Genomic DNA, 24,083 nt, shown 5'->3' with positions numbered 1-24,083 from the left:
ACCCCAAATGAAATTATATTTTACTGACCGTCTCAAGGAACAAAAATAATCCTTAATACGCACCTCATCTACATCGACTGTTGAGATGTATTCCTGATTACAAAAAATATTCTTAATGGCGTACAAAGCAGATTCGATCGGAGCGATCGTGAATGGTGCATACAAATCTAAATTAGGCTAATTATATGTTTGAATGTCGAGTGTCGTATGTTCAGCCAACTAGGTAATACTAGTTGTGGGTAAAAAAGCTACCACCTCGTAACACTATATTCTTTATTTTCATTCATTTGTTAAAATTTAAACTATTTCGGGTGTGTCATTCATTATATTTGGTATTTTCATTTGTGAAAATAAACCCCGATATAACAATGCTTTTTCATGCAACTATGACCAATTTCAACCGGCTCAATTACACTTATAGCTATTCACAAAAAAGCTATTGCCATACTTGGTGAATCTATTTTGACTTAAGGTTTGTCAATGCTTACAGTTGTAATAAGAAAGCTTTACCACCTGTGTCGGAGTATGTGTCCATTGTATACTTTGTGTTTTCGAAGCAGGCATACATAATATATATATTATATACTCATTTCGTTTGAAGGAAAAATATTTATCAATGGAATTACTGTTTATTTGTTTTGGATCATAAATATTAAACTTTTGTTTTCCAACAAAAATATGTATTGTAAGAAAACAATGGCAGATCAAGGTTTGCTCTGACATTTGACATACATCAAAACGTTACAGGAGTCACCAAACTTCTCGGAAATTCCTTGATGTTCATGTACGAATTGTATGGTGTCCCTAACGAACCAAGCACCCATTTCGTGCTGCCGAATGGTCTTTAAAAAAGGTAAATAATATTACACTTTTGCAGATTTTCAAGGACTGGATCACTTTAGATTTCAACAACTGCGTGTATTGTATGTTCAGCATTTTCACATACAAATATTCTGTCACTCACTGAATTCGCGTCCGGTGGTCCGTCCATCACAAGCTTTTGAGTCGCTATATGTCAAAAAATATGGTACTGAAACTTACAGTAATAATGCGCATAAAGGTTTCCGTTTGTGACTGCACCCAGTAAGTGTAAAGTTATGATCGTTATTTACTAAATAAAAATATATCTTTAAGATTGTGCAATCTTTCGCGCGTATCTCCAATAGTATGAGGATTAGAGTGGTAAAAAAATACAAACTTAATATGCAATTTATGCAGTTTATGATACGGTGGTATAGTGTGTTGCTCAACAAAAATGTCTAACCCAGGTTTTACCACGAACGAATTCCAGAAATTCACTGTTTCATTTACTGTATGTAGATGTGTTATCAAACTACGTAGCACTTCACAAGTTAAGTATTAAAATAATGAGGAAACAATCGCATAGTTTTATTTTATTCAGCGAAAGATTGGTTGCGAAAATCTAACTCAAAAGTGTGTAAGTTAAAAGAATTGTATTTTCATTAACTTTGGTTCATATTCAAAACAATTTATTTTGGGTGAAACAATATAAGCCTACTAATTATGTATGTCATGTGTTCCCGTTCCGGTGTGCTAGAAAATAATATCTGTCATGTGTTCCCGTGTGCTAGAAAATAATATATGTCATGTGTTCCCGTTCCGGATGGAAAAATCCGACCCGAGGGCACCTGCGGTGCCTGGAAACGAGGCTGGCCGAGTTACCGGCTACGCAGCGTGCCCGAGGGTCGGATTAATAATATATGTTATGTGTTCCGTTCCGGATAGAAAAATCCGACCCGAGGGCACCTGCGTTGCCTGGTAACGAGGCTTGCCGAGTTACCGGCTACGCAGCGTGCCCGAGGGTCGGATTTTTCTATCCGGAACGGATATACATGATAGATATTTTTTCTAGCATACCTTAATTATTTTTTTGTGAAGAAACTGCATAAAAAGCTAATTTTTGTACATTTCACCAAAAAGCGCGTGCGATAATGTTTACTGACGTCATGACGCGCAGTAATTTTTATTCACTGTCAACGTCAATAAGTTCCTTCGATATCAAGTCTTTGAAGGGTTATTTCGTTTTGTTGTGAAGATATATTTTTTTGCAAATTTAATGTTTATGAAACTCATCTATTGAAATCTCATAATTATGGTTACTTAAAGTATATAATAAAAAAAATAAAAAGTATTACGTCACAGCGCGTGACTCATCTGGCATGGGGGGATGCCAGATGGGATTTTCCAGCACGGCTGACGTCACCGGAAATGCCTATTATTCTGGAAAATGCTTTATATCAAACTTATGACTGTTCATTCTCTGACTACATTTTTGTTGTGTCTGACCAACATATTGCTTTTTACATTTTTTGCAATTGATAACATATATGACACCTGTAGAAGAACAGGACAATTCATGATTTATCTTAAATTCTTTAATCTTTGAACTTTTCATTTAATGTTACACATTTTCATCCAAAATACCAATTACCTCTGAATGACATTTATTAAATAATGGGAACACTCTATGGACATTGTTTTACATACAGAGAAACATCAATGACGACAAATTATTTGAACAAAAGTGTCTTTTCTAAAATCATTAACAGAAAATCATCAAAATGCTTATTTCTACTGACACCGCTTTCTAATATTTGTATTGATATGATTTAACATTCTGCGGTATGGCAACGAACAAAATTCCAAAATGTTTTTTGTTACACGGAATAATTTCATAACATTGAGGTCTAGTGTACTGTATATTGTTACCCAGAGAAAAACATAATTTTAGTGCATTTCCTCCTTTTCTCTGGGGTTTGGGCACCAAGGGCATTCCATTAAGATGACACCAACTTGATTTAAGGCAGTCTATGAAAAAATATTCATATCCCTTACGTAATTTATGTATTATTTTGTTAAGTAACCGCGATTCATTTACACAGCAGAAGAATTACGCCGAATATCTTTAAAATACTTAAACCAGCTTAATAACTTAAAATGTATTAAACTTAACAGAGATAACGTAACGTTATCCTATGATTTGCAAAATTAAGCTCAAGCGGCCATGATCACACGCACAATCAATCGTAATCAATCCTAATGTAGTAAGATAATGCTTTCTTTTTAACGATGCAGAAACAAGTTATTACAACAATATATTTATCACTCTCGTTTGCCCGATTTTACGCGAGAGTGTGGTCTTATGTTGAGAACCCGGAGGAAACCCACTAGTACGGCTTGGTAAAAACGAAGCAAACTAACATGCGCCGAAGCTGGGAACCGAAAAAGGGTCGCCTAGGTGAGGAGAGAGTGCGCTTACCACTGCGCTTACCGGACAACCTTTGTTTATTCGCTTCGTCAATATAGATTGATTCAAGCCTTATGGTACTGTACACATCTTGTATTATCCTACACATTATTGATTTTATTAATTTCCAAAAGTTTAAAGAAATTCAGTGTATGTGGATGTCTTTGAATTCATATATCATACGCTTTTCATTAGTGCAAATATTTAAAGAAACTCTACACGTGTGTAGACAAAGAATAAGATTTAAATGAACATTCTTATCTACAATATAAACAGTATTGTTTATACGTCACTGGCGTTTCCATGCATGTGCACACACCTGTTACTGACCTGTACACGATGCGAGTCCCACAACTATGAAAAATATAATATAAACCAACATGTTACTAAAGTACAATTAGAAGAATATAACTATCGAAATCTGCATTCTACAAAGCATACTTTCGCTGTTAATGGCTTTAACAGCTATACTAACATATAGACATTCAGTATGTTTATATTTACAGAAACATCGGGATTAGGGAATTTCCTTGCTCAAAACGAGCCCACACCATTGGTTCTTGCTGATTCGGTCATACTATGTAATGGCATGAACGCCGGAAGATATAAACACATTATCTGTTTACAAATCTGGCACGTTATCAATGGGCATTACTTGCAATATCTATTATTTCATTGCACGACCTACTTTAAAATCTATTGTTTACATTTCATTATATTGGACAAAGTTCAATATATTCAGACATAGATATAGAACTAAATGATAGCATATCACAAGGATCACATTACAAACCAAACAAAAGCTATTGCTTACTTTTGTCGGCGTCATTTCAAATTCTTTAGAACGTTTTATATTATAAAATTTCTTGATTCAGTCAAACAGTCAGCACTTTACAATATTTAGATAACAATTATTCAAACCAGTCAATCTCTTTCGTGAGTAGCATTAGGTCAGAATATTCCTTTTACTGATTTCTCATTTTCTATAGAATTCACGATTACAAACATCTCTATCGAAATAACGATTTAGTTGTTTATTTGTATAAGCGGACATTTGAACTACCAATACATTTTCGAAATCATGAAGGTGAAATCGTGAATAATTGATGTTGATATCGCTGAAAACGCGAATTACTGCTGAAGAATGATAAAATCGTGATCTTTTCAAATCTGAATTTCTAAAGATAAACTAGTAAATTCGTGAATTTGTAAAGTTGAAATCGTGCAGTCAGGAATATAAAATGTCACCACGCATCTTTTGTATACAAGCTTTTAAATTCACAAGCTACAATATTTACAAATATATACGGACCACCAATAAGACTATTTTTTCGCTTATTCGAGAATGTCCCCTTAACACATTTTTATTAAAAGGTGAATTATTCGTTTGCTATCCACGTACCAATGATAGGTGTGATTTTTGTTGTTTGTATGGTTTATACTTTTAAATTGAGAACATTTTGTTCGTACTTAAAAATAGAAACTAGCACAATATAAATATTAAGGCTACTATCATTGTATTATTGTTGGATTCTTGAGTTAAATTCATGCGTATTGGTAATACCAGTTGCTTTTCAAAGCAAACTGCAATGTTAATGTATTTTTTTTCCTTTTTCCAGTTTATCAGCTGAGCACAAGTATAGATAATTGTTTATTTGGAGGTTTTTAAGGTCATTAAACGTTCAAGCCCAGTCTAATTATCATCTCCTTATAAACGTTAAGGTAATTGTTGAAATCTTTTATTTTACTGACAATGCACGCTACTTCCAAACGAGCATGATTATGCAATAGTACTATCTATCAACCATAAAGCCATCTTTTTCTAAGATGATGAATCAAAAAAGATAAGTTTGAGAATATTAAGAAATGGTATTCTATTTGTAAAAAAACATTTCGAAGACTCCTCGAAAGCTACTGTCATAAACATTGATTGGAGTTGTTGCCTTTTACGAAATCTTAATCGAGTACGTGACGTTTATATTACGGTTCAAAACATGATCATCTGGAAAAATGACCGAGGAAAGTAAATTCTTTACAGGACACATACAACGTCAAAATTAAATAGAGTTATGGCCCATGAATTGTTAACATTATATATCTTATTCTAATCTAACTCGAAAATCGTTTACAATTGTATCAAACTTTAACAATACAAAAGGGATTAACATCTTGGCTATGTTCCATCAGTGGCCATTTAACCACAATCACTTCAAAATTATGGCCCTTAAATGTCACATTTTTTGTCCGCTCTGTAACTCAATGAGATTTTATCCGATTAACAGATAACAAGATTAATATTTGTACTGGTGAAATATATCGGCCTGGTTCGGTAACCAACCATGTCATCCGACGCTTTTCAGTGGTTATGGTGTTTGAATTTTCTAAATTGCATACAGTTTTAAAACAAAATTAACGGACTTATTTTGTGATAGTTTGCCACTCTTGTCGATTAGTGCCGATATTTCACAAGGCATCAGACATATTTTGAAACAGATCAAGGACAGTCTTTTCTTTAGTGTGTCACTTGAGCCAACGGAAGATCATATGATCACTGCAAAGGGGATTTTTTGGTTATTTTGTTGAAGCAGTTCCAAACCCTCTTTGTTTTGATATATGTTACTGTAAACTATTCAGTGATTTCATTTAGAATTAGGTCGACGATGTCATACAGAGAACAATGCATTGCATGAAATAAATACGAAATTGATAATAAATATAGGTTACCACCGGGTTTTAGAAGATATGATATCTTTTCAAATCCAAATGCGTTGCAAAAGAATTATTTTTGACGTAACAGGTTATAACAGGGGTCGAAACCCTCTCTTGGAGAGAATCTTCTTTACCCGTATATTCTGAACTATTATGTCTACTAAACATTTCGAAACGTTCTGCCAAATTGCCATTGCGGCGTTAACGAAGAAACCATGTATTAAACTTCAGCACCAGATAACAAAAAATATGTGATTGGTTATGTAAGTTTCAAAGTATAAACTTGCAAATACATAAATATTTTACTACACCTGCCTTTTTCCTACCTTGCCATACTCTCTACATGTGCCCTGTCCTACATTCACACACGACTCGTCAAAGACATAACAATTCATAACAACCTATTGTGGAAAAGAGGAATAAAAGTTAAACATAATGTACGAGAAGAAATTCCGATTTTTTAAAGAGCGAAATATAGTGAAGGAGAAATATGGAAAACTGATAGAAAATCTGAGACAACATTATCAATAAGCGTACGGCAAAATATCGTAAAATCAAGAATTTCAGTTTAATATTTAGCAAGTAACGCAAATAAAAATTGTAAGCATTACTTACAAAAGTAGACAACTTTGGCCTTAAATGACCTTACAACTCTTTAGACCTTGCTGGTTTTAAATTCTACGTTAATTCAAAGAGCCTCAGAACGAACAAGTAAACTTTTCTACTATCGAAAGCGCTGGATTCAGGCCCTGCAGCAATTGTTATTCCCACTAAATCATTATGGGATGTTGATTGAGATTGTCATCTCTACGTACTGCTCATTGCCATATCAATATATACATATTTTCAATCTTGCTTCTTTTGTTCTTCTCCCTCAATCTCCATACAATGTCTTGTATACTTTTCTATCATAATCAGTCTAACTAGTTCTTCAACCTAAAATCATTTTGTCAAAATTTAAAATTATATTTGCTTTCTCCCAATTTATCATCCGAGCTTTTCATATGCTTCAATATTGAATCTGTACACGTATGTGTCTCTTCTAAGTTGTTCCTTCCTTTTATATTAAGTGTAACATCGATTCAGGGAGAGACACTGGACTTTACTCTACAGTTCTATTTTCGGATTTTTAATATGTTATTATATTGACATGTCGTGTATTTCTGCTAATTAAAGTGCAGTATATGTTCAAAGCAAGTTATATTCTGAAGTTGAAGCGAAGGCAGGGAATATTGCAGTTTGAAAGCAAGATGGAAGAAGGAGCGGAGGTGGAGGATGGGGTAGATGAGGTGTAGTATTTTGGCGGAAAAGGAGGGGGTGGGGCGAATGCAATGAAGGAGTGGAAGGACTGAAGGTGGATGTAGGCAGAGGAGGCTGTAGTAAATGGTAACACGGGTTCCAACATTAACCTCATTCTAGGCCAACGTGACTCGTTAGAATACATATTCATTTTTGGCAAACACCTATGCTATTTGAAATATGGTACGGTTTTCCTTCCAAGATTATTTATTTGCACTCATCTTTAAGATGAAAGCATATTTTCAATCTTATTCAATCGCGTTCTTTCCCGATACACACATTATCTTAAATACCTCTGATCATAATGATCAAATGACATGTATTTAAAACAAGACGAATGTTGATGAATGCTAGGCATCAAAGACGCGGCTGAATAGGTTTTATTGAATATTAATATATATATATTGATGTTCATGAAACATTCTGATTAAGTTTAATGAGTATAAGAATAAACATAATGCCTCTAGTGTGTTCCAGACTGGACCTAGTCACCTAGTTTTTGACCAACTTTTACAAGCGGTCGATCATAAAGTCATGTGACAATATATACAATTTTCAAACTTTTCAACCCCTTTGTCATTTGTGAAATCAAAGGCTTTTCAACCCCTTTGTCAATTTAACCCCTAAAAGTGCTAAGACTTTTCAACCCCACCTAAAACAAAGACTTTTCAATCCCTAATATACGAAGACTTTTTAACCCCTTAATTTCTCACCTTTTTAAGAAATAAAACTACATATATCATATGCATGGAACTGCTCCCTAAATTAATCGAAACAGCATTTGTTTTGTTTTTTAGTGTTTTTTAAACACTTTTTAAAAAAAACATTTTAGTACATTTTAGTCCTTGATATAAGGGTTGAAAAGTCTTCAATATGGCTATTAAAATATTTCAACTAGGGGTTGGAATGTCTTTGATTAAGGGGTTGAAAAGTCAAAACAGGTAGGGGTTGAAAAGTCTTTAAAATAGTGGTTGAAAAGTCTAAGGGTTGAAAAGTCTTCGTTTTGAGAAGGGGTTGAAAAGTCTTGGGGTTGAAGAGTCCTGCTCCCCAATACAAAAACGCAGAGAATAACTTTTTTATTTCCTGTTTTAAACATTAGGCTTATTCGTTTTATATGACGTTTTGGAAGTTTTACACGCATCAAAACAGTTATTGACGACAAATTTTAAGTAAAGTTGAATAAGAGTTGATATCATTAACAAATCTTCTTTTTTTCATAACTAAAATTTATCCGTATACACTTCCCCATTGACAATTGCAAACATGTATCCATATACACGCGGCCTCATATTGCGTCTAGTAAATGTAAGTGACTGTTTTAACAGCCGATTTTTATTCTACGTTTAATTATCTTTGAAGCGATATTTTTCAGAGATGACGTTTGATTATCCATTGACATTTTAAAAAACAATGAAGTGATAAACTTTGCGATGACACGTTAAACTTACAATACACTGTCATGATCCTATATACGTTGATGGAAATGGCGCAATTCAAATGCAAAATGGTTCCACCTTTGCCACTTAGTTTTCACTCATATATATTTACAATCAGCAGGCGAAATACGATCAGTTCAGCCGAGGTAAAACGAATAATGGTTGAATACTGAATTTGAAACATCATGTTTATTGGTGATTACGACAAGGAAGTATTGGTTAACTTGATTCGAATCGATACTTTTCAATGGGTGAAAATGGCTGCATGTGTATCATGTTACTTCAAAAGCATTATTATAAATTGGGTTTAAATCCATTGCGTATCAGTTTTGAATATTCTCAAGTTTGTTGCAGAGTGTAGATAAGAGATTCTCGTTATTTATCCAGAAATGAGTAACTGAAAATATGAGGATATTTTTCATAATAATAAGGTAAAGAATTTATGATAAAATTACACCCTTACCTTTTTCGTCTGCGTAAAATGTTTAAAATAATTCACTATTATTTCATGATCCTATATCAGCACTATGCCGTATTGATTTGCTGTATTTCTTGTTAATAAATGCACACAATTGTTTCATGTGCCATCATCGGCACCTATGTGAGTGTAGGTTGTTTTTGACACAAATGTGCAAAACGTGAATAAGATATTTACAATTTACAAACTTTTGCGAGTTAATGACTCAAAATGACAATTTCGGCACATATCAAAGCACATTTTTGACAAAATAATTTTATGTTTGTAAACTTTTTCGTCACTTTTTTTCACAATTTGTGTCAGTCTTTTTGCCATCGAGCGTATTTTATAAATTTGGAATAAAACATCCTTGAAGCACACAAGGTGTTTTTATTTTTAGTCATAAAATTAATACTTAAACTTGATCACGAAAGACAAGCAAAATGGTTGTGCGTTTTTACGTGTAAGTTTGATACAAAAAAGACAGAGGTCACATGTGGAGAGGAATGAATAGCAAACGATATTTTCATATAAATGTTCAGGGAATATTGCGTTTAAACATTTATTCGAAGCAATATTTAAATCTTTTTGTGTGTTTTTTTCTAATTTCATGTATCCATGTTGTTTTTTTCCACTGTAGGTAAAATTACACCAATTCGGAAGTGCCAACTCATTGTTACATACCTTATTTCTTTAAATAACACATGACCGTGTATGAGAGCATGGTCATGCTATCTCGGACCAATGGCTATCTTCTATATGTATTGGTTTCGAAGCAGAATGGTTTAGACTTTAAAAACACACATGCTCACATATGTCAAACTTTTGGATAATTTGTTTACTTTTGGAAAAAGTAGTGAATATATGATATTCTAATGACACTCATCATTGAATTCACTGAAGCAACATGACAAATGATGCATAATGAATAGCAAAAGACCATGTTTGACTCTACAAATTGATTTCAAAATGTCATTTGTTCCGCCCTACAAAAACTTTAGCTGCTAATATAGTTCGATTGATCGACTCTTTATGGTGAAAAATAAAATAAAACCAACACAAAACGGAGGTCTTTGAGAGTTTTTAACAACCTGTTGCCTGCAATGCACATTTTTAAGAAGAATGAATTATTTGTTTTAAATCTAAGATAGTACTGAAACAAACCTTTTGTAACGCTTCAAATTGCACACTCCGAGAAAACAATGTTAAACATTTGTCAGCTTAACTATGTATTCGTGGAAAAGCTAGCTATTGTATAATCGAAGTGGTTTGTAAAAGCATGATGCTTTTATATATTAGTTCCGTTGAGGTATGTCAGCAGAATATTTTTAATTTACTGTTACTTTGACAAAATTGGTGCAGTAATTTTGAAAGTAATTGCTCTTGTGTACTATCACGTGTGATATTTTTCAACCTAAAAGATGAGTATAGGAACTCATTATTCATTGCAACTTCTGCCTTTTAATAGCTGCATTTGTATTGAAGCATTTTGCCGGGTGTACGAGCGCAAGAGGAATGCTACAGGGGGCAGTGTTGTCCAGGATACTACGACAATGACTGCGCTCAAGGTTAAGATACTGATTGTCAATATCATTGCATTCACATGCAAATATTATCACAAAACAGAATAGTTAAAATGTTAATTTAATTTGCATTATTAGACACAATTTTGTATCAGGGAACTGTTCGTAGAAATCACCTAGCGACCTGTTGGAGGATAAGTTATTGTATTTGACTACACCACATTATTTTTCAGAATCATCGAGTCAATGTAGCGAAGCTAATGTTTTACCCTCGCTTGAAATGCGGATACGAGGGTACACCGCTGATGACGGTCACACTATGATGTGTGATTACTATCTCAGTCCAGGCTGGTATTCGCTTTGTGGACATATCCTTTCAACGCAGCCGGGAAGCTGTGGAGCAACGTTTTCCTGGTGGATGAATGGTCAGTTTGTGTTTGTCTCACCCTACAAGGTTTTACTATGTAGCGGGAAAGCAATGCAGCCGATTATCAGTGGAACATGTTTGACGAATGGTTACTTAATAGATCATTTGAATTTTGCCACATGGCCATGTGCCTCTAAATTGATTTCATAGCCGACAAACAAAATACAAATTGATATTATATTTAAATATATATTTTCGTTCCCCACAAAACCGAATTATGCTTTGGATATGTCCATATTGTATTTAGAGTTAGCTCGGTTACAGTTGTGATTCAACTTTAGTAACCCCTTCGGAATATAACTTCAGAATCAGTACCGGAAAGCGGAACCGAGGAAGTGATGCTATGTTTGTATCAGGACCAAGACAGCACATGCATTGATACAATGGCCATCAATGTGACAAAGTGTGGGGACAACAGTTATGTATTTCATCTTCCTTCGCTTCAAGCTTGCCCAGAACTGTATTGTGTTGGTGAGTATACACTTAGGTTTTGTGATAATTAACTAATGCAGCTACCCGAATTAATTTGTAATAACGATCACAACTTTAAATGCATTGAAATTACAAGCTTTATATTTGTTCACATGTGGCAGTTCAGGATATTTCCTAAATGACTGATTATTTATTCATTTCAGAGCCTGTAGAGGATTTGGCAACTGAAGGTTGGTTTTGTATTCGAATGACGTTAAATTTTATTGACTGCTCTTGTTTTGTTTTTTTGGACATGTCCGTATATTTATGATTTATTCATTTGGCTTCTTGGCTTGGCAAGAATGAGGTTAAGAGCTCTAGTTGAAAATCTAGTTTAAACTCAGAATAAAATCTAATTTTGCTGACCATTCCAATGTTGTAGTGCAAACCTTCAACGATAACAATAGTGTAACGTATATGTAGATAGAAAACATTCCTGTTTCCGAAAGTCAATCATAGACAAAAACTAATTCTTGGCAATAACGATCGATACGTTGGTCCAAGTAGTAACAATAACTTACAGATACTAAACGCATCGTTCATTTCAGCCCCACTCTGCGAGGACATGACAAAGGGTGAGATTTGAATAGTTGTCGTTATAATTTTAAATGTTGATGAGTAAGGATGGGTTGCTAGTGAAAATACAGGAATAATTTACAAATTGAGACAAATTTCAATTTTTATACCCTTGTGTTTTTATATAAAAAGATGCATTTATATAAACGCAATTTATAACACATCTATATACGAAATACTGAAATATGTGCATAAATACGCTGAAATTGTATCATATTGTGTGTATATTATCAGACTACTGCAGTGATGCTAAACCGATTCCACTATTAGACAAGCGCACTTCGACATACGAGTCAGAGTCCGGCGGAACGCCAATGTGCGACTACTACCTACAACCCGGCTGGTACAAGGCCTGTGAACATTTACTGGCCACCAATCCTGTACAGTGCTCTGTGTTCTCGTGGTATGCAACAGGTACATGTACCGCAGAAATGCGTCTTGCATATCAGTATGTGTCCGTATGACAGGGCATTTTTATTGCTTTATATAAAATGCTAACGAGTGTGTCTATTTCGAACCGATGATTTGTACCGTCATTTCTAAAATACCATTTTTGGACTTTTGTTCTGTTGTTCCATGGTTCTTGCTTGTGGTTTTTTTTCTATGTCCTTGGCGTTTACCCTGTTCCATTTTACGAGGTTTATGTTTAAACTTTTGGCTTCTGAGCCTGTTTCTGTAGTTTTTCATAAAATATTGAATGGAAGTGTTTATAAGTTAGGTCGTCATAATCAGGCGTCAGAGCGTCTGCTATATTGATATACTACAAGTATGCTTTCTTAATTGATCCAACTACCAGTTTTATGATTTCAGAGGCTCTGCCTACTTCTGGAACTGGAGAAGTGAATTTATGTATGTTGTACAATGGTACTTGCTTGGAAAACAAGACCATCACTGTCTCAAAGTGCCAAGACGGAAGTTTTGCTTATAATCTGAATGGCACAGAAGCATGCCCAGAAGCGTACTGCTTCGGTTAGTATATATGTTAAAAGTAGACGTGTTTTATATGAACGCATAAACATCTACTTCAAAGTGTTTTATGAAACATCTCTATTTTAAGAACATTTAGTTTCATGCTTATTTCTAAGCTCGACTGTGCCGAAAGCTGACAGTAAACAGAATCACAGTCCATGTCTTGTCCTATGTAAAACCCTGCACTGATGTCTATTTTGAGAGGCCGCAAGGTACCTCTGGTGGGAATCGAATCTACAACGTCTTAAATGAGAGCCAGACACCTATACCACTATCCTATTATTTGACTCCATTTCCATTTCTTTAGCATATGTTTTATAATTGAAAGATTAATAATACACTTGACGCATATGTATAAATATTTAATGACGCCAACTATATTAGAAACATACCAATATATTTACTTGAAATTTCAGAAAAGGATCAAAGAATGGAAGGTAATAATAAACCGAATAGTTGGTATTTGTATTTCTCATTAAGTGTATTTCACATTTAATCGCATTATTTGCTTTAATATTCAAACACAAGGTCATAAATTACTTTTTTTGCAGCGCCGTTATGTGAAGGGACAATCACAGGTAATATCAATTTGCTTATCAATATTAAACACTGATTAATTACGGTATGTTGATTTGCATAAAACATTTCAAGACCTCAGTCTAACAATTTAAAATCGGAAACGCTTACATCTGTTGCACATATTGTGGAAGACACTCTTAAGCAACCGATCGAGAAACAAAAAAAGTTATGTTAATCCACGTTATTACTTATTAGACACGTTGTACCCGGAACATATAAATGTCAATGCATGAATGATTCACCACTTATCTTGATAGAAATTGAGGAGCTCTGCCTAGCAGCTAACGATATTCCAAGCGCAGAAAAGCGAGTCAGAGGTTATACACCTCACGTGGGAGAAACGTTCCCGTGTGATTATTACCTTCAGCCGGGATGGTATTCAACTTGTGGATACGTCCTTTCATCACAAACCGAGGGATGTGGCACAGTCTTCTCCTGGTATAGAATAGGTATCAATTGCAACTGTTCACTTCATGTTTACGTTTGATTTGTATTTAAATGTGATCAAGACATACGGTTTTAAATTTAAGGGGTAATTGGCAATGTTTCATTTAACAATTCTGTCATTGAATAGACTCAACCTAAACAATATGGCTATTTTTTTTACTTAGCATGTTTTTGTGCTACCGAAGGTTCCTTTTTCAGATATGAATAGCCAAAAAATGATTAATTTTACCAGATTATGTTTTATAACTGGAATATTCTATTTTGATACATAATGAACATTACTCTTCAGATGATTTGCCTGACAAGGGTTACGGTGAAGTAACAGTTTGTTTATCAGGCACAAGTTGCGCCGAGAATAAGACTATCACCGCTGCACGTTGCCAGGACAAAAGCTACATTTTTAAGCTGACATCTATGGATGCTTGTCCCGAAGCTTACTGTTTAGGTTATTTTAAACGGTTATTTAAATTATATCGCATAATTATTTTCATTCCATTTGCAACTGTAGTTTTGCTTTCGAGTTCAGTTTTGTTGTTTGTTTATTTAATGTAACCGTTAAGTTTACTTACCTTTATTACTAAACAAAAGCTGTATTTTACATTTGCATTGGATAAGTGCACATGCTAATTAAACATACTAAATGTTATATATACGTCTGACTGAACATTCATTGTTCTTTTTGTTTTGTTTAAATTGTTATTGAAATCGTTATATATTTTACAGAACCTCCTGCTAAAACTCTGCCTGAAAGTAAGTTATTTACAATAGATGATGTAAAACGGTATAAAAGACGAACAAACAAAACACTATCTGTAATAAGTGAATGCTACTGAAGGCCAAATTAGCACTATATTAATATGATTATAAAACAGGAAGACTACAGAGCCATATTAGCATCTATGACTCATAGCTAACTCTATAGGAGGAAAAACAATGCCATTTAATGACAGACTATGCATTCTACGTTTTGATTAATGTCAATACTTTTTTCAGGTTTGTTGTGTAACGACACTATTCATGGTAAGTTCTGAAACAGTCGCGTTTGCTTTTGCACCATAATGATAAAAAAGGATAGGCTGGTCAACCACATCTTGGCTACCAGATATCCTAGCATCGACTTTAAAAAATGATAAAACCATCAGCATGTACGTACCTTCATTGCCATAGAAGATTTTAGGCATCCTTTGAGAAGACTTGATGTAGCTATACAAGTATATTAAAGTGATGCGCATTTGTCTACACAGAGTCTTACCGGCCTCTTTTATCGGAGGATTGTCATTTGTATTCTTTATAACGTAGTATACTGTAAAGTTTGCATAGTTAACTTTAGCCGATCAAATAAATCGTAGCTTTTAATTACACACAAACGAACGATGCAAAGATAAACGTATGTTTGAAGTGCCGACACAGACGGTTAAAAGCCACTGTTTAGGAGGAACAAATTGACCGTCTCTTCGATGCAAAAAGGCATATTCATGATGCTTTGTTTAAATAGTTGACGAGACTATTTTGCTTAGTTTAATTGCAAGCATTAGTTATGTCTTCTACACAATTAAAGTTGTTCTTTTTCAATTCGAGTGTTTAATCACTGATGGATATGCAATTGAAACTACGTATACTCGTGGCAAGTTGCTAGGGCGCCTTCAACGTCATTATTATGCTGCTTAATACAACTTCATATTTTATAAGAACGAGATGACGTTAATTGTATTAAAACATATTTTAAGTGAGATTTAAGTTCGACGAAATAAAATTGATTTCCCTCTAAAACAAATAACTATCCTCTTATATTTTTTTTTATTATGCATTCAATAAAAATATATATCGCATTCTTATATTTTAAACGAAAAAGAGGTATTATCCAAAAAACAGCTTGCATGAATGACAAAAGCAATACATTGCATACGCCTTATGCTTTACGTATAACATATCCCGTCTTGAGTCTTAAGTATTAAAACTGAAAACGGTAGACCGGGTTAAGCACATGTTGTTGATGAAAATCTACAACGCAACGAGAAACCTGGTTATGTAAATATACTTTAACCTTTAACACCATGACACCATGTACCCTGAACATAAACAACGTACCACAGGAAAATGCTTGAATGGTGCACCACTTATCTTAATAGAAATCGAGGAGCTCTGCCTAGCAGCTAACGATATTCCAAGCGCAGAAAAGCGAGTCAGCGGTAATAAACCGAACGTGGGAGAAACGTTCCCGTGTGATTATTACCTTAGGCCGGGATGGTATTCAACTTGTGGATACGTTCTTTCATCACAAACCGAGGGATGTGGAACAGTCTTCTCATGGTATAGAAAAGGTATCAATTGCAACTTTATGTTTATATCTCATTTTTATTAATTGTTAATATAATTGCTGTCATTAGACTCAATCCATACAATATTGCTATTTTAATATTTCAGCTTATTTGAGTGTTCCCGATGGTTTATTTTAAAGAATGAATAGCCCAAAAACCGTAAATTTTATTAGATTAAGAATATAAATGTGTAATTTAATACACAATGAAAATTACTCTTCAGATGATTTGCCTGACACAGGTTACGGGGAAGTAACAGTTTGTTTGACAGGCACAAGTTGCGCAGAGAATAAGACTATCACCGCTGCACGTTGCCAGGACGGAAGCTACATTTTTGAGCTGACACCTATGGATGCTTGTCCTGAAGTGTACTGTTTAGGTAAATATTATTTAAACAGTTACTAAACTTATATCGCATACATTATTTACATTGCATTTGTAACTGTTCTTGTGCTTTCGAGTTCAGTTTTTGTTGTTGTTTTTTTTTTTCAATTTTCACGATTTAAAGTAATAGTCAAGTTTACTTACTTTTATTACTAAACATAAGCTATATTTTTCATTGGAATCGGTTATATGCACATGCTAATTAAACATGCTACATGATACATATGCGTCTGAATCAACATACATTGTTCTTTGTTTCTAGTGTAACATGATATTGACATTGCCATATATTTTACAGAACCTCCTGCTGAAACTCCGTCTGAAAGTAAGTTATTTACAATAGATGATGTAAAACGGTATAAAAGAAGAACAAACAAAACACTATCTGTAATGAGTGAATGCTACTGAAGGCCAAATTAGCACTATATTAATATGATTATAAAACAGGAAGACTACAGAGCCATATTAAGATCTATAACTCATAGCTAACTCTATAGGAGGAAAAACAATGCCATTTAATGACAGACTATGCATTCTACGTTTTGATTAATGTCAATACTTTTTTCAGGTTTGTTGTGTAACGACACTATTCATGGTAAGTTCTGAAACAGTCGCGTTTGCTTTTGCACCATAATGATAAAAAAGGATAGGCTGGTCAACCACATCTTGGCTACCAGATATCCTAGCATCGACTTTAAAAAATGATAAAACCATCAGCATGTACGTACCTTCATTGCCATAGAAGATTTTAGGCATCCTTTGTGAAGACTTGATGTAGCTATACAAGTATATTAAAGTGATGCGCATTTGTCTACACAGAGTCTTACCGGCCTCTTTTATCGGAGGATTGTCATTTGTATTCTTTATAACGTAGTATACTGTAAAGTTTGCATAATTAACTTTAGCCGATTAAATAAATCGTAGCTTTTAATTACACACAAACGAACGATGCAAAGATAAACGTATGTTTGAAGTGCCGACACAGACGGTTAAAAGCCGCTGTTTAGGAGGAACAAATTGACCGTCTCTTCGATGCAAAAAGGCATATTCATGATGCTTTGTTTAAATAGTTGACGAGACTATTTTGCTTAGTTTAATTGCAAGCATTAGTTATGTCTTCTTCACAATTAAAGTTGTTCTTTGTCATTTCGAGTGTTAAATCACTGATGGATATGCAATTGAAACTACGTATACTCGTGGCAAGTTGCTAGGGCGCCTTCAACGTCATTATTATGCTGCTTAATACAACTTCATATTTTATAAGAACAAGATGACGTTAATTGTTTTAAAACATATTTTAAGTGAGATTTAAGTTCGACGAAATAAAATTGATTTCCCTCTAAAACAAATAACTATCCTCTTATATTTTTTTATTATGTATTCAATAAAAATATATATCGCATTCTTATATTTTAAACAAAAAAGAAGTATTATCCAAAAAACAGCTTTCATGAATGACAAAAGCAATACATTGCATACGCCTTATGATTTGCGTATAACATATCCCGTCTTGAGTCTTAAGTATTAAAACTGAAAACGGTAGACCGGGTTAAGCACATGTTGTTGATGAAAATCTACAACGCAACGAGAAACCTGGTTATGTAAATATACTTTAACCTTTAACACCATGACACCATGTACCCTGAACATAAACAACGTACCAAAGGAAAATGCTTGAATGGTGCACCACTTATCTTAATAGAAATCGAGGAGCTCTGCCTAGCAGCTAACGATATTCCAAGCGCAGAAAAGCGAGTCAGCGGTTATAAACCGAACGTGGGAGAAACGTTCCCGTGTGATTATTACCTTAGGCCGGGATGGTATTCAACTTGTGGATACGTTCTTTCATCACAAACCGAGGGGTGTGGAACAGTCTTCTCCTGGTATAGAAAAGGTATCAATTGCAACTTTATGTTTATATCTCATTTTTATTAATTTTTAATATAATTGCTGTCATTAGACTCAATCCATACAATATTGCTATTTTAATACTTCAGCTTTTTTGGGCGTTTCCGACGGTTTATTGTCAAGAATGAATAGCCCAAAAACCGTAAATTTTATAAGTTTAAGTATTAAAATGTAAAATTTTATGCACAATGAACATTACTCTTCAGATGATTTACCTGTCAAAGGTTACGGGGAAGTAACGGTTTGTTTGTCAGGCACAAGTTGCGCAGAGAATAAGACTATCACCGCTGCACGTTGCCAGGACGGAAGCTACATTTTTGAGCTGTCACCTATGGATGCTTGTCCAGAAGCGTACTGTTTAGGTAAATATGGTTTTGAACTGGAAAAAGATAATCGCTAATAGTTATTTGCATTCCATTTGTTACTGATGTTTCTCTATGGAGAATACTATTTTCCTTTTTCAAGAATTTATGAAATTGTCAATGTTAAATACATGTCCTACTATACAATAGCTATATTTTGCATTGGTATTGAGTGTTTGCACTTATTAATTATAAATGGTACATCTTACATGTACATCTGGCACAAAATAATCGTTCTTTGTTTCTAGTTTAGCTTGTTACTAAAATTGTATTATATTTTACAGAACCTACTGTTGAAAATCCAACTGAAAGTAAGTTTGTTTAAACGTTCATTTAGAATGGTATACATAAATGGAACATACCGAAGGTTAACAGTAAAGAATTCATGCTAGCTTTCAAACTCCATATTGTATATAATTGATTTAATGACAGGAAGACTAAAGAACCAAAGAAACAGCTTAGACTCACAGCTGACTCAATGAAAATTAGGACAATGTCGATAAATGATAAATACTACGTTTAATGTTTTTTTTTATGAATTTACTGAATTCTTTTTTCAGATATGCTGTGTAAAGACACATTTCGTGGTAAGTTCTAATATATTCAGTTTCTGCAACATACTCATAACTCATAACTAGTCGTACTGAAACGAGATTTTTTAACCTCGCTCGTTTTTCGTAATTTGCGATGATTTGAGAAGACGTTTTAAACTAATTTTGGCAAACTGTATATATATGGATGCATTGCGAGGCCATGAGTACGAGCCTCTTGTTGTTAGTTTCATCAAAGTATATGACCAAGCGTTTATGATTGCGAAACTGAAGTGATGCACGTTTATGAAAACAAAGCCTCAATGACATCTATTTTAGGCTCTCTATCTCACAATATTGTAATTCCCGCCTTTTGGTATTTGATTTTTGTCTTTAAAACCACACATGGGATGTGGCGGGGTCAGGCCATTGTACAGGTAATGGGCAAACCTTATAATACGTTTTGACAAATAATATTATGAACGGACTGCAATCACCAGCGGAAGTCCATATACTTTGTTTGTTTTGTAACTCGTTCCGTATAAAGTTTATGCATACGATTAACAGAGCTTAAATAATTGGTGAAGAAAGTAACAAACTGACAACAATACATGTTTTGATGAGGTGTATGTATAGAATCAGCTAGATATAAATAAATAGGTTTTTCAGAACATTTCTTGACCCACATTTGTTTTCATATCTTCGTATAAAACTGTACCACCGCCTTATCACTGTACTCTCACTTTAAGATGGAATGGAAGGCGACCACTGCGCGACAGACACTGACTGTCACAAAAGCTTAGAATGCTCGAAAAACTTATGTTCCTGTAGTCAAGGGTTTTCGAATGTGGATGGTGTTTGCCTGCAAGGTATTGGTTGTTTAAATGGTGATACTCAACAGTTTTTGTAAACCCAACACGGTTCCGTCTAAACAAAGAAATTAAAGTGATAAAGATAATTTCATTTCGAGAACGAAAACTTTGCTTCATTGAACACACTTTCATTTACTGAAAGGCATCACGTTTGTTACTTAAATAAGAACATTTTTTACATAAGAATCTACACATATTTAATGAGAACATTAGTATTTTTTAACTTAAATTATAAGCAAATTTGGTAGTTCGAAAAATGTCAATCCTGTTCCGGAAAGTTTGCTTACTATTTATTCTTTCTTATCATGCTCAATCTATAAATTATTAGATGTTGTGTGACTTAACCATGATATGGCTGAACATGTTGGTTCTTTTTTCTCGTCTTCAGACGGTGTCATTGGCGGAACATGCAATCATAACAACGATTGTTTTGATAAGTTTGCAGAGTGCAACGATAGAAAGTGCACGTGTGAAAGTGGCTTGAATTGGGACGGAACGATATGTCGAACTAGTAAGTAAGCATGGTAATCCAAACATTGGAAATGCCTATTGTTTTAAGTTTCAAATCGTTTAATGTAATTAATGTTTTGTAAGGAGTAAATAAATTATATCTGATAATCATTTGTGAGCATTATTATATAATGAAATTCAAGTTCTATATTTTAAGCTAAATCATCTGGTAATTTGGGAGACGTTTGCTTATTTTCTGCCGACTGCCAAGGCGATGCAGCAACCTGTACAGGCGGAACATGTTTATGTAAAAAACAGTATTCTTATGTTGACGGAAAATGTATCAAAGGTACAAACTCACATCGTTATATTTATGTTCTTTGATTTTATTGTTCAATTGATCAATGATAACAAACATATAAACAATTTGAAAGAACAGTTTAAGTAAGCAGGTTTTATATGAAACTACTACTCTGAAATAATAGCAATACATTAGACTGAAAGAAAATACAAACTAAGATCCGATGGAAACATGATTTCAATTCAATACCTCTGCAGTTACTTATATAAAACTTGGAAAGATAATACAATTGACCCTTTTCATAATGATTTCAACTAAGGGATTTCAAAGCAAATGATTAACCTGTGTTATACAATTGGCTGCATGATAAAAACTTGATAGGCTACGAAGTGTACATCATCTAATTTGAAACCATTGTAAAAATATAAACTAATACTAATGCTCATGCTTCATGATATCAAGTAAGTTTTAATAAAATATAATAATGATTAAGTAAATTGTTGAAATTTTTCATAAATATTCTAGATGGAAATGTTGGAGGCTTTTGCTCTCTTGGCGGAAAGTGCACGGATTTTAATACTCTTTGCGTAGTAGAAATGGAAACTAAATGCACTGACCCTAAATGCAAACAACATCAAAGGTGTCGATGTATTACCGGGTTTGTTTACTCTGATGGAGAATGTGTTAAGGGTAAATATAAACTGTTATTTAAGACCTTTTTAGAATTATGAATGAAGATCAATACTTAAACGATTTAATATGATGTAGCTATTTAGGTGTCCGCTTCTCAAACAAGTCGTCGTGGGTACGCGCCCTTACTAGGTACGCACGTTTAGTCTCTCAAAATTACACAAGTACTGAGTTCTACCATGGAAACGGACTGGCGTATGAATCATTTTTGCTTTCAAGCGCCTTCACAATTGAGCTAACATAAATAAATAAACGCTTATAGAAAATAAAGAGGAAAATTATTGTATTCATTATAGTCACGAACGATTATTACAACTCCAGTTTTAGAATATTAAAAGTACCGCTTCCTTTTTTTTGAAATCGGCATAACATGGGAGTTGCTGGAAACAGTTTATGCAACGTATATGTTATTTTACTAACATTAACCGTAACCCTCTTGTTGACAACAACAACATGCGAGGAAATAAAAGTCATCCGAAACTTTACCTTGTGGGTGATTTTCTTCCTCATAATGATCTTATTATACATTTGGACTGTTTCAGATGCTAAAGCTTCATCCCATTCGCAACGAAATGTCGTCTCTGTCGTGGTAGTGATTGTCGCATGTGTGCTGATAGTAATCATCGTCATTGTCCTTGTGTGCAGAAAGTATGATCAGGCTTCTTTTCTTCAATCGTATGCATCTTATAATCATCAATACGAAGCAATTGTGACCTCACAAAAGCAATTTATATACTTAGCAACAGATGTTTTTACCAAAAGAATACTCTTGATAATTCTGACTTCTTTTACAAAACACTACACTTTATGGTGATTTGCTTGCATTGAACTGTTTGGTCTTTCGACCATGAAGTGTTCGTCGAGGGATACAATTTCTCGAATGTCTTGTTTTTTATTAACTATCCAACACATTTGCCATACCAAACCTTACATTAATGCAGTTGGTGGCATAATCTAAATACTAAATCATGCACTGAACATAATAAATGTTTTCACATTTTATAGAAAAGTGACGCGTAACTTGCAAACATTGGAGCCCTATGGCACTAACTGTGTCAAAGCGAAGAAGTATGCTGTAAACACTGAAGAATATTGTGAGGATATCAGAAATCCCCTTCCCCCGTACACAGAAAGCCACCTTACATCCAAGACAGACAAGATATTATAGACAAATGTGTTTGATCATCGCCATTCGAAAAAGTTAAATTGAAATATCAGACGCTTTTCCTAGTGTTTAACTTTGTATCCGTTGTTGTTTATAGTTTATACTTCATACAGTGATTTAATTGACAATTGGACAGTTGGATTGTGTTTGTGTTGTTGTGCTTTTTGTGAATAATAATCTAATTATTGAGTGCTGATAATTTCAAAGAGGAGAAAACACCGTAAAGAATTACATGTTACTTACCGTTGGATACTCTGACTAGGTTCCAAGCGCTACCGAAAAGAGACGAGAAAATTAAGGGTGCAATTATACTTTGACAATTTGTCCCTATGTTCCCATTTCGTATATTTAAATTAAATACAATTCTTAAACAATTCTTAAACAGATCTATGATAATGAGTCGAATCATCTGTTTTAAAACGAAAGCACATATCTTTTCTTTAAATAATAGTACTTCTGCTATCATCTGTACTCTGATAAAATGCCAGTACCATGCTAGTGTCATCTAGTACATACGACAAAAAATGTTTAAAATTTGTGTAAGTTTTGTTTTCATATACATTTTACCTAGCTTGTGTGTGTTTCGTTTTTCTTAATTCGTTATTTCTGGTCTTTATGACATTTCCTGTTTTTGTTATGGTTCGACAACAAAATGTTTGTGGTTTGTATTAGAAATTAATAATAGACTTGTAGAAGAATTACATTCGTGAAATTACATTTGGGTTCCTAACCATGTTAAGTTAATTTTGATACTTCTTGGTTGTTGAAATATCCAGATACCGTTAAACCAATAAAGATACTATTTGTTGTTTTTGATACTCTTGCTATTATTGTTGCTAGCAAATTACATAAAATTGAAATAGGAATTGGAATTGGATGGTAATTACATATGATTGTGGACTAAAGGATTGCACTAGGTTGTGTTTGTTGTGTGTGTTCACA

At 33.9% G+C, this 24,083-nt stretch overlaps 1 protein-coding gene across 4 annotated transcripts; it reads left to right on the top strand.

Moving 5' to 3' along the window:
• The first annotated feature begins 513 nt into the window (after positions 1-513).
• LOC128226726 (uncharacterized) lies at positions 514-23,948 on the top strand. 4 transcript variants are annotated; one of them, XM_052936725.1, is made up of 28 exons: positions 514-853; positions 10,655-10,737; positions 10,926-11,117; positions 11,426-11,590; positions 11,755-11,781; positions 12,139-12,165; positions 12,401-12,580; positions 12,977-13,135; positions 13,552-13,572; positions 13,687-13,713; positions 13,972-14,163; positions 14,451-14,606; positions 14,885-14,911; positions 15,155-15,181; positions 16,291-16,482; positions 16,703-16,858; positions 17,162-17,188; positions 17,432-17,458; positions 18,566-18,757; positions 18,978-19,133; positions 19,418-19,444; positions 19,694-19,720; positions 20,413-20,532; positions 20,924-21,046; positions 21,203-21,334; positions 21,812-21,976; positions 22,519-22,624; positions 22,982-23,948. In XM_052936725.1, the coding sequence occupies exons 3-28, from the start codon at positions 10,973-10,975 to the stop codon at positions 23,142-23,144; spliced, it is 2,766 nt and encodes a 921-aa protein (XP_052792685.1). In that variant the 5' UTR covers positions 514-853; positions 10,655-10,737; positions 10,926-10,972; the 3' UTR covers positions 23,145-23,948. The 4 variants fall into 4 exon arrangements, with proteins under 4 accessions (XP_052792685.1, XP_052792684.1, XP_052792686.1 ...); XM_052936724.1 differs by lacking the exon at positions 514-853 and adding an exon at positions 8,535-8,581; XM_052936723.1 differs by lacking the exon at positions 514-853 and adding an exon at positions 8,897-9,143.
• Positions 23,949-24,083: the final 135 nt, after the last annotated feature.

Source organism: Mya arenaria, chromosome 3, assembly GCF_026914265.1.
Source record: "Mya arenaria isolate MELC-2E11 chromosome 3, ASM2691426v1".
NCBI lineage: Eukaryota > Metazoa > Mollusca > Bivalvia > Myida > Myidae > Mya > Mya arenaria.
The sequence above is the reverse complement of the archived record's forward strand: the minus strand, read 5'-3'. Positions and strand labels throughout refer to the sequence as shown.